At 42.6% G+C, this 10604-nt stretch overlaps 1 protein-coding gene across 1 annotated transcript; it reads left to right on the top strand.

The window, feature by feature from the left end:
* The first annotated feature begins 816 nt into the window (after positions 1 to 816).
* LOC141393305 (2-phosphoxylose phosphatase 1) lies at positions 817 to 9381 on the top strand. Its single transcript, XM_073966299.1, has 4 exons — positions 817 to 1056; positions 1134 to 1440; positions 1504 to 1641; positions 7745 to 9381. The coding sequence occupies exons 1-4, from the start codon at positions 963 to 965 to the stop codon at positions 8991 to 8993; spliced, it is 1788 nt and encodes a 595-aa protein (XP_073822400.1). The 5' UTR covers positions 817 to 962; the 3' UTR covers positions 8994 to 9381.
* Positions 9382 to 10604: the final 1223 nt, after the last annotated feature.

Raw genomic sequence — 10604 nt, 5'->3', positions numbered from 1 at the left:
GTTTTTTTCTTTTGAAGCTAAAGCAAAGGTAAAATTATTTCGAAAACTATAGTTCGGGCGTGTTTCATTCGCACACATTCTTCTTTCGACATACAGAAACTAGATGTAAATTTCAGTTAGAGAAGTTGGTGGAACTTGCTGAGTAATTATTGCTGTTAAAGTTATCGTACAGACCTAATGTCTGTCCTAATCTATGGTTCCAAAGCATGGGTGCTTGCGCTGGCAGATAAGGTTTTGTTTGGGAGAAAATTTCTTCGACAAACCTACGGGCCAATATGCGTTGACGGTGAATATTGACATCGTATGAACCACAAGCTGTATCGGCTCTACAGCGACATCATTATAGTCATACATATCGAGATACAACGATCGCTAGGCCATGTTATAAGAATGAGCGATGATGAACCTCAGAAATTGCAGTGGTTTTTGGTATAAGGGAATGCTTTTCAAGTTGAAACAGCAAAACATTGAGCTTCTTTCACATAAAGGAACAGAGCTATTAAAATGCATTAATTTTGTTTGTGTATTTTTGTTAAACCTTTGATTTTTTTGCGCTGGCAACATTCTTCACCACTGTTGCAAGATTTACTTTCCTGCTTCACTCTCCCCATTTCTCCTTTCAAAATGCAACAAGTGCCTGAGTGAGAGACCCATCAGCTGTCTAAATGTCACACATAACGGTAGTTAGGATAAACTTACCGTTATCAACAGCTGTTTATGTTTACCTTTACTGCGCATGGCTAGTTAGGCAAACACCACCCTCCCCAAACTGGACTCACTGGAAATCATATGTTTTGACAACCACTGGCATTTCTTGTCAAATTTTTCTGTTTACTGTAATACACACACGCGACTAAAACGAATCTCAAAGAAAATTTTTTAGATTCCCCACAAGAAAAAAACGAAAGAAAAACCAAAATTTCCCCGCCACAATCCATAAGCCAAGTGATACCAAGCGAGCCATGTTACTGAAGGAGTTAATACGATTTTCCACACAACATCGGACCCTTTACTGCTATCTCATACTAAGTATTTGGATATTTCTATTAATAGCAGGTAAGATGAGAGTTCTTGGCGATATGCTCTAATTATGGTAGCTTCCATGTAAAGTTGTTTTGCCTCCCCGTTTTTAGGAATGTATAAATATATTGGACGCAACACCAACACCTTGAGTTATATTTTAAATGGTAATTCACATTTATATGGATCCGCCTCCTTGACATCAACTCCAGCCATGGATTCGAATAATTTTGCCAAGTATAAGACACGTTGTACCCCATTGACACAAATCCAACGTCTGGATGATGGTGGTATTCTGGATGGTTGGAAATTGCAAGGTGTCCTGATGATAATACGTCATGGCGACCGTGGTCCAATGTCTCATTTGCGCAGTGTACCACATTTGGATTGTGGCATAACTGGGGATAATTTGGTTAATAAGTAAGTTTCGGGGGGAACCATTTGAGATTTGGAAGTTGACGTTAATCTGTTTTCTATTTTCAGATATCGAAGTTTTTTGTATAACACAACATCTGTATCGGGATCGAATCATATGTATTGGAATAAGGTGGGACCATTTCACAGTTTCCCATTGTTGCCACTGGCCGAGAAAGAGTGTCTATTGGGTCAATTGACATATAAGTAAGTACGGTGGTGGGCTTAGAAGAGAGGATCTTAAAATCCACAAATAATCACAGATGATTTTTAGGACTAACAAAGGGTCACAATAAGCACGGAGGCAAGGAAGCACGCAAGGAAAGGACCTTACAAAGCACCGTTTCCTTTGGAAAGGGTTTTACGAAGCACCCTCTCCTTTGGAAAGGGTCTTACGAATCACCTTTTCCTTTGGAATGGGTCTTACGAAGGACCCTTTGGAAAGGGTCTTACGAATGGCCCCTTGGAACGGGTCTTGCGAAGGACCCTTTAGAAAGGGTCTAACGAAGCACCATTTGGAAAGGGTCTTACGAAGCACCCCTTCTATTGGAAAGGGTCTTACGAAGCACCCCTTCTATTGGAAAGGGTCTTACGAAGCACCCCTTCTATTGGAAAGGGTCTTACGAAGCACCCCTTCTATTGGAAAGGGTCTTACGAAGCACCCCTTCTATTGGAAAGGGTCTTACGAAGCACCCCTTCTATTGGAAAGGGTCTTACGAAGCACCCCTTCTATTGGAAAGGGTCTTACGAAGCACCCCTTCTATTGGAAAGGGTCTTATGAAGCACCCCTTCTATTGGAAAGGGTCTTACGAAGCACACTATCCTTTGTAAAGGGTCTTACGAAGAACCCTTTCCTTTGAAAAGGGTCTTAGGAAGCACCCTTTCTATTGGAAAGTGTCTTACGAAGCACCCCTTCTATTGGAAAGGGTCTTACGAAGCACCCCTTCTTTTGTAAAGGGTCTTACGAAGCACCCCTTCTATTGGAAAGGGTCTTACGAAGCACCCCTTCTATTGGAAAGGGTCTTACGAAGCACCCCTTCTATTGGAGAGGGTCTTACGAAGCACCCCTTCTATTGGAAAGGGTCTTACGAAGCACCCCTTCTATTGGAAAGGGTCTTACGAAGCACCCCTTCTATTGGAAAGGGTCTTACGAAGCACACTATCCTTTGTAAAGGGTCTTACGAAGAACCCTTTCCTTTGAAAAGGGTCTTAGGAAGCACCCTTTCTATTGGAAAGTGTCTTACGAAGCACCCCTTCTATTAGAAAGGGTCTTACGAAGCACCCCTTCTTTTGGAAAGGGTCTTACGAAGCACCCCTTCTATTGGAAAGGGTCTTACGAAGCACCCCTTCTATTGGAAAGGGTCTTACGAAGCACCCCTTCTATTGGAAAGGGTCTTACGAAGCACCCCTTCCATTGGAAAGGGACTTACGAAGCATCCTTTCCATTGGAAAGGGACTTACGAAGCACCCTTTCCATTGGAAAGGGACTTACGAAGCACCCTTTTCATTGGAAAGGGTCTTACGAAGCACCCTTTTCATTGGAAAGGGTCTTACGAAGCCCCTTTCGGTTGGAAGGGGTCTTACGAAGCACACTTTCCTTTGGAAAGGGTCTTACGAAACACACTTTCCTTTGGAAAGGGTCTTACGAAGCACACTTTCCTTTGTAAAGGGTCTTACGAAGCACACTTTCCTTTGTAAAGGGTCTTACGAAGAACCCTTTCCTTTGAAAAGGGTCTTACGAAGCACCCTTTCCTTTGAAAAGGGTCTTGCGAAGCAACCTTTCCTTTGAAAAGGGACTTGCGAAGCCCCCTTTCCTTTGGAAAGGATCTTGCGAAGCACCCTTTCCATTGGAAAGGGACTTACGAAGCACCCTTTCCATTGGAAAGGGACTTACGAAGCACCCTTTCCATTGGAAAGGGTCTTACGAAGCCCCTTTCGGTTGGAAGGGGTCTTACGAAGCACACTTTCCTTTGGATAGCGTCTTACGAAGCACACTTTCCTTTGTAAAGGGTCTTACGAAGAACCCTTTCCTTTGAAAAGGGTCTTAGGAAGCACCCTTTCCTTTGAAAAGGGTCTTAGGAAGCACCCTTTCCTTTGAAAAGGGTCTTAGGAAGCACCCTTTCCTTTGAAAAGGGTCTTGCGAAGCACCCTTTTCATTGGAAAGGGTCTTACGAAGCACCCTTTCCATTGGAAGGGGTCTTACGAAGCACACTTTCCTTTGGAAAGCGTCTTACGAAGCACACTTTCCTTTGTAAAGGGTCTTAGGAAGCACCCTTTCCTTTGAAAAGGGTCTTGCGAAGCACCCTTTCCATTGAAAAGGGTCTTGCGAAGCACCCTTTCCATTGGAAAGGGACTTACGAAGCACCCTTTTCATTGGAAAGGGTCTTAGGAAGCACCCTTTCCTTTGAAAAGGGTCTTGCGAAGCACCCTTTCCATTGGAAAGGGACTTACGAAGCACCCTTTTCATTGGAAAGGGTCTTACGAAGCACCCTTTCCATTGGAAAGGGTCTTACGAAGCCCCTTTCGGTTGGAAGGGGTCTTACGAAGCCCCTTTCGGTTGGAAGGGGTCTTACGAAGCACACTTTCCTTTGGAAAGCGTCTTACGAAGCACACTTTCCTTTGTAAAGGGTCTTACGAAGCCCCTTTCGGTTGGAAGGGGTCTTACGAAGCACACTTTCCTTTGGAAAGCGTCTTACGAAGCACACTTTCCTTTGTAAAGGGTCTTACGAAGCACCCTTTCCTTTGGAAAGGGTCTTAGGAAGCACCCTTTCCTTTGAAAAGGGTCTTGCGAAGCACCCTTTCCATTGGAAAGGGACTTACGAAGCACCCTTTTCATTGGAAAGGGTCTTAGGAAGCACCCTTTCCTTTGAAAAAGGTCTTGCGAAGCACCCTTTCCATTGGAAAGGGACTTACGAAGCACCCTTTTCATTGGAAAGGGTCTTACGAAGCACCCTTTTCATTGGAAAGGGTCTTACGAAGCCCCTTTCGGTTGGAAGGGGTCTTACGAAGCACACTTTCCTTTGGAAAGCGTCTTACGAAGCACACTATCCTTTGTAAAGGGTCTTAGGAAGCACCCTTTCCTTTGAAAAGGGTCTTAGGAAGCACCCTTTCCTTTGAAAAGGGTCTTGCGAAGCACCCTTTCCTTTGAAAAGGGACTTGCGAAGCCCCCTTTCCATTGGAAAGGGACTTACGAAGCACCCTTTCCATTGGAAAGGGACTTACGAAGCACCCTTTCCATTGGAAAGGGACTTACGAAGCCCCCTTTCCATTGGAAAGGGACTTACGAAGCCCCCTTTCCATTGGAAAGGGACTTACGAAGCACCCTTTCCTTTGAAAAGGGACTTGCGAAGCCCCCTTTCCTTTGGAAAGGGACTTACGAAGCACCCTTTCCATTGGAAAGGGACTTACGAAGCACCCTTTCCATTGGAAAGGGACTTACGAAGCCCCCTTTCCATTGGAAAGGGACTTACGAAGCCCCCTTTCCATTGGAAAGGGACTTACGAAGCACCCTTTCCTTTGAAAAGGGACTTGCGAAGCCCCCTTTCCTTTGGAAAGGGTCTTGCGAAGCACCCTTTCCACCCTTTCCATTGGAAAGGGACTTACGAAGCACCCTTTCCATTGGAAAGGGACTTACGAAGCACCCTTTCCATTGGAAAGGGTCTTACGAAGCACCCTTTTCATTGGAAAGGGTCTTACGAAGCACCCTTTCTATTGGAAAGGGTCTTACGAAGCACCCTTTCCATTGGAAAGGGACTTACGAAGCACCCTTTCCATTGGAAAGGGTCTTACGAAGCACCCTTTTCATTGGAAAGGGTCTTACGAAGCACCCTTTCTATTGGAAAGGGTCTTACGAAGCACCCTTTCCATTGGAAAGGGACTTACGAAGCACCCTTTCCATTGGAAAGGGACTTACGAAGCACCCTTTCCATTGGAAAGGGACTTACGAAGCACCCTTTCCATTTGAAAGGGACCTACGAAGCACCCTTTTCATTGGAAAGGGTCTTACGAAGCACCCTTTTCATTGGAAAGGGTCTTACGAAACACCCTTTTCATTGGAAAGGGTCTTACGAAGCACCCTTTTCATTGGAAAGGGTCTTACGAAACACCCTTCCCATTGGATAGGGTCTTACGAAGCACCCTTTTCATTGGAAAGGGTCTTACGAAGCTCCCTTTTCATTGGAAAGGGTCTTACGAAGCACCCTATTCATTGGAAAGGGTCTTACGAAGCACCCTTTTCATTGGAAAGGGTCTTACGAAGCATCCGTGGGAAAGGGTCTTACGTAGCCCCTTTCGGTTGGAAGGGGTCTTACGAAGCACACTTTCCTTTGGAAAGGGTCTTACGAAGCACACTTTCCTTTGTAAAGGGTCTTACGAAGCACACTTTCCTTCGAAAAGGGTCTTACGAAGCACACTTTCCTTTGGAAAGGGTCTTACGAAGCACACTTTCCTTCGAAAAGGGTCTTACGAAGCACCCTTTCCTTTGAAAAGGGTCTTGCGAAATACCCTTTCCTTTGAAAAGGGACTTGCGAAGCCCCCTTTCCTTTGGAAGAAGCCCCCATCCTTTGGACTTGCTTTGGGAAAGGGTCTTACGAAGCCCCTTTCGGTTGGAGGGGTCTTACGAAGCACACTTTCCTTTGGAAAGGGTCTTACGAAGCACACTTTCCTTTGGAAGGGGTCTTAGGAAGCACACTTTCCTTTGGAAGGGGTCTTACGAAGCACCCTTTCCTTTGGAAAGGGTCTTACGAAGCACCCTTTCCTTTGGAAAGGATCTTGCGAAGCCCTCTTTCCTTGGGAAAGGGTCTTACGAAGCCCCTTTCTGTTGGAAGGGGTCTTACGAAGCACCCTTTCCTTTGGAAAGGATCTTGCGAAGCCCTCTTTCCTTGGGAAAGGGTCTTACGAAGCACACTTTCTTTTGGAAGGGGTCTTACGAAGCACACTTTCCTTTGGAAGGGGTCTTACGAAGCACCCTTTCCTTTGGAAAGGTTCTTACGAAGCACCCTTTTCTTTGGAAAGGGTCTTACGGAGCACCCTCTCCATTGGAAAGGGTCTTACGAAGCACCTTTTCCATTGGAAAGGGTCTCACGAAGCACCCTTTTCCATTGGAAAGGGTATTACGAAGCACCCTTTTTTTGGAAAGGGTCTTACGAAGCACCCTTTCCTTTGGAAAGTTTCTTACGAAGCACGCTTTTTTGGAAAGGGTCTTACGAAACACCATTTTCTTTGGAAAGGGTCTTACGAAGCACCCTTTCATTTGGAAAGGGTCTTACGAAGCACCCTTTCATTTGGAAAGGGTCTTACGAAGCACCCTTTCCATTGGAAAGGGTCTTACGAAGCACCATTTTCTTTGGAAAGGGTCTTACGATGCACCCTTTCCATTGGAAAAGGTCTTACGAAGCACCATTTCCAATGGAAAGGGTCTTACGATGCACCCTTTTCTTTGGAAAGGGTCTTACGAAGCACCTTTCGTTTGGGTCTTACGAAGCACGCTTTCCATTGGAAAGCGTCTTACGAAGCACCTTTCGTTTGGGGAGGGTCTTCCGAAGCACCTTTCCTTTGGGAAGGGTCTTCCGAAGCACCCTTTCCTTTGGAAAGTGTCCTACGAAGCACCCTTTCCTTTGGAAAGTGTCCTACGAAGCACCCTTTCCATTGGAAAGGGTCTTGCGAAGCACGCTTTCCATTGGAAAGCGTCTTGCGAAGCACGCTTTCCATTGGAAAGCGTCTTACGAAGCACCCTTTCGATTGGAAAGGGTCTTACGAAGCACACTTTCCGTTGGAAAGGGTTTTACGAGGTACCCGTTCCATTGAAAAGGGTCTTACGAAGCACCCTTTCCATGGGAAAGGGTCTTACGAAGCACCCTTTCCATTGGAAAGGGTCTTACGAAGCACCCTTTCTATTGGAAACGGTCTTACGAAGCACCTTTTCTATTGGAAACGGTCTTACGAAGCACCCTTTCCATTGGAAAGGGTCTTACGAAGCACCCTCTCCATTGGAAAGGGTCTTACGAAGCATTGGAAAGGGTCTTACGAAGCACCCTTTCCATTGGAAAGGGTCTTACGAAGCACCCTTTCCATTGGAAAGGGTCTTACGAAGCACCCTTTCCATTGGAAAGGGTCTTACGAAGCACCCTTTCCAATGGAAAGGGTCTTACGAAGCACCCATTCCATTGGAAAGGGTTGCTCGTTCACCCATTCCATTGGAAAGGGTCTTAGTCTTACGAAGCTCCCTTTCTTGTGGAAAGGGTCTTACGAAACACCCTTTCCTTTGGAAAGTGTTTTACTTAATATCAATTGTCTCTCTTTCCCGTTGCAGGGGTATAGCCCAGCTGCTGCACGTTGGCGATATTTTACATCAAATCTATGCTCATCCTTTGGGCTTGTGGATAAGACAGTCGTCGAGCAGTGGCTATGGTAAAAATGTAGCCAATTCCACACCATACTCAACCTTGCTGAATTCCGACGAAGTGGTAGTCTATACAACACGAGTACGGCGGACATTCCAATCAGCCTTGGCTCTGCTCTATACCTTCCTGCCCACAGACAAATGGTTAGCTCTCAACGTAAAGGAATCTCACAGTATTGCCTTCTGTTTTACCGATTGTGTTTGTCAAAAGGCAGATGCCCTACGCAAGGAGTTGTTGAAGACGCAAAAGAAGGCCTTGAACAAACAACCCATGGTTACGAATGTTATGCATTGGATTGGCAATCAGCTGTTGCAGCATACTCCAAATGGTATCAATGATCCAAATGAAGTTGTGGATGCAATGCTAACCGTAATGTGTCACGATGCCCCATGGCCTTGTCGTAGAGGAGGTGGCAATGCCACAGATCGCACCACAGCCATTAGCACCAAGACAAATGAGGGGGATTTAAATGATGTCATCAATATTGATCAAGATGATGGTTTAATGGGTGGTGGCGGAGTTATTGGTGGTGATACTGGTGGCGGAGGAGGTGGTGCTGTGGATGACATGGCCTCTAATTTAATTAATGATGAAATTCCAGCCACTGCCAGCGCCGGCAGTGAAGGTTGTATTGAGCCGGATCATGTCTCCACAATGATGTCTTTTTCCCAATGGCAATCAACGAGGGAGGTTCACCATGCCTTTTACAAACGAATTGGTTTACTGCGAGCATATGGCATGATACGACACATTGTTAGCTATATGTTACGCATGATATCAGGAGATCGTACGAAATTTGTTCTTTACTCTGGTCACGATTGGACTCTGCAATATCTCACAGCGGCCTTGGGTATACAAACGGATAGCACCTTTATAGCATATGCTGCCCGTCTAGCCTTTGAGGTGTATAAAAGTGAAGCCCATACCGAGTATTATTTTCGGGTGGTCTACGATGGTCATGATGTCACACAACAAATTGATTTCTGTGAGGGTGGTAAGAGTCTTCGTGTTACCAGAGATAGTCGTGGCAATAAGGCGGATCTCTGTCCCATTGAAAATATCATACGATTTTTACATGAAGATTATTTTTCTTCGCTGAATGCCACAAATTTTAAGGATGCCTGTGTCATGACAACCCCAAAGGCAAATGAGTTTTAAGGTTAGAGACGAATACTAAATATTTACACAATTACATACATACATACATATATTTAAGTTAGAAAAAAAATGCAACCGAAACATATCAGTAACAATTGCGAAACAGAATAAATTTAAGTAAACCTCCTTATTGTTAAGTATCGTATCAACAACAACAACATATCAAAAACTGTGATAAACTAGGTAAATAAATTAATATTAATTATAAAAATAATTAATACAAAATCTATCAAGCAGTGTCTATCAAAATGTTACACACGAGCAACTCATACATATCATGAAAATATTTTAAGAATGAAACAAAAATCGGAACATAGTTTTAAAACATATTTACCTAATAAATGTAAAACAATGATAAGAAATAATAAAGATTAAGAAGTCGTATAAAGGAATTTCCTATTTTTTAAGCGGCAAGTGAAAAGATTTTTTAGTCTTTTATAGGAAGATCCACAAGTCTTCAAAAACATACTCTTAAAAATCCACGTTTTCTAGGCTAAATGTCTCTCAAAAAATATTCTTTTAAAAATCCACGTTTTCTAGGCTAAATGTCTCTCAAAAAATATTCTTTTAAAAATCCACGTTTTCTAGGCTAAATGTCTCTCAAAAGATATTCTTTTAAAAATCCACGTTTTCTAGGCTAAATGTCTCTCAAAAAATATTCTTTTAAAAATCCACGTTTTCTAGGCTAAATGTCTCTCAAAAAATATTCTTTTAAAAATCCACGTTTTCTAGGCTAAATGTCTCTCAAAAAATATTCTTTTAAAAATCCACGTTTTCTAGGCTAAATGTCTCTCAAAAAATATTCTTTTAAAAATCCACGTTTTCTAGGCTAAATGTCTCTCAAAAAATATTCTTTTAAAAATCCACGTTTTCTAGGCTAAATGTCTCTCAAAAAATATTCTTTTAAAAATCCACGTTTTCTAGGCTAAATGTCTCTCAAAAAATATTCTTTTAAAAATCCACGTGTTCTAGGCTAAATGTCTCTCAAAAAATATTCTTTTAAAAATCCACGTTTTCTAGGCTAAATGTCTCTCAAAAAATATTCTTTTAAAAATCCACGTTTTCTAGGCTAAATGTCTCTCAAAAAATATTCTTTTAAAAATCCACGTTTTCTAGGCTAAATGTCTCTCAAAAATATTCTTTTAAAAATCCACGTTTTCTAGGCTAAATGTCTCTCAAAAAATATTCTTTTAAAAATCCACGTTTTCTAGGCTAAATGTCTCTCAAAAAATATTCTTTTAAAAATCCACGTTTTCTAGGCTAAATGTCTCTCAAAAAATATTCTTTTAAAAATCCACGTTTTCTAGGCTAAATGTCTCTCAAAAAATATTCTTTTAAAAATCCACGTTTTCTAGGCTAAATGTCTCTCAAAAAATATTCTTTTAAAAATCCACGTTTTCTAGGCTAAATGTCTCTCAAAAAATATTCTTTTAAAAATCCACGTTTTCTAGGCTAAATGTCTCTCAAAAAATATTCTTTTAAAAATCCACGTTTTCTAGGCTAAATGTCTCTCAAAAAATATTCTTTTAAAAATCCACGTTTTCTAGGCTAAATGTCTCTCAAAAAATATTCTTTTAAAAATCCACGTGTTCTAGGCTAAATGTCTCTCAA

Source organism: Musca autumnalis, unplaced genomic scaffold (genome assembly GCF_047663935.1).
Source record: "Musca autumnalis isolate F117 unplaced genomic scaffold, ASM4766393v1 scaffold_2, whole genome shotgun sequence".
NCBI classification, from domain to species: domain Eukaryota; kingdom Metazoa; phylum Arthropoda; class Insecta; order Diptera; family Muscidae; genus Musca; species Musca autumnalis.
Note: the sequence above shows the minus strand (reverse complement) of the source record. Positions and strands in the feature narration are given on the sequence as shown.

What these genes read in the sequence shown, in the direction of transcription:
- LOC141393305 (XM_073966299.1), top strand. Translation starts at nt 963, where the DNA reads ATGTTACTGAAGGAGTTAATACGATTTTCCACACAACATCGGACCCTT. An exon ending in GGGGATAATTTGGTTAATAA is followed by an intron (nt 1,441 to 1,503) that starts GTAAGTTTCGGG and finishes TTCTATTTTCAG; the next exon opens with ATATCGAAGTTTTTTGTATA. An exon ending in TTGGGTCAATTGACATATAA is followed by an intron (nt 1,642 to 7,744) that starts GTAAGTACGGTG and finishes TTCCCGTTGCAG; the next exon opens with GGGTATAGCCCAGCTGCTGC.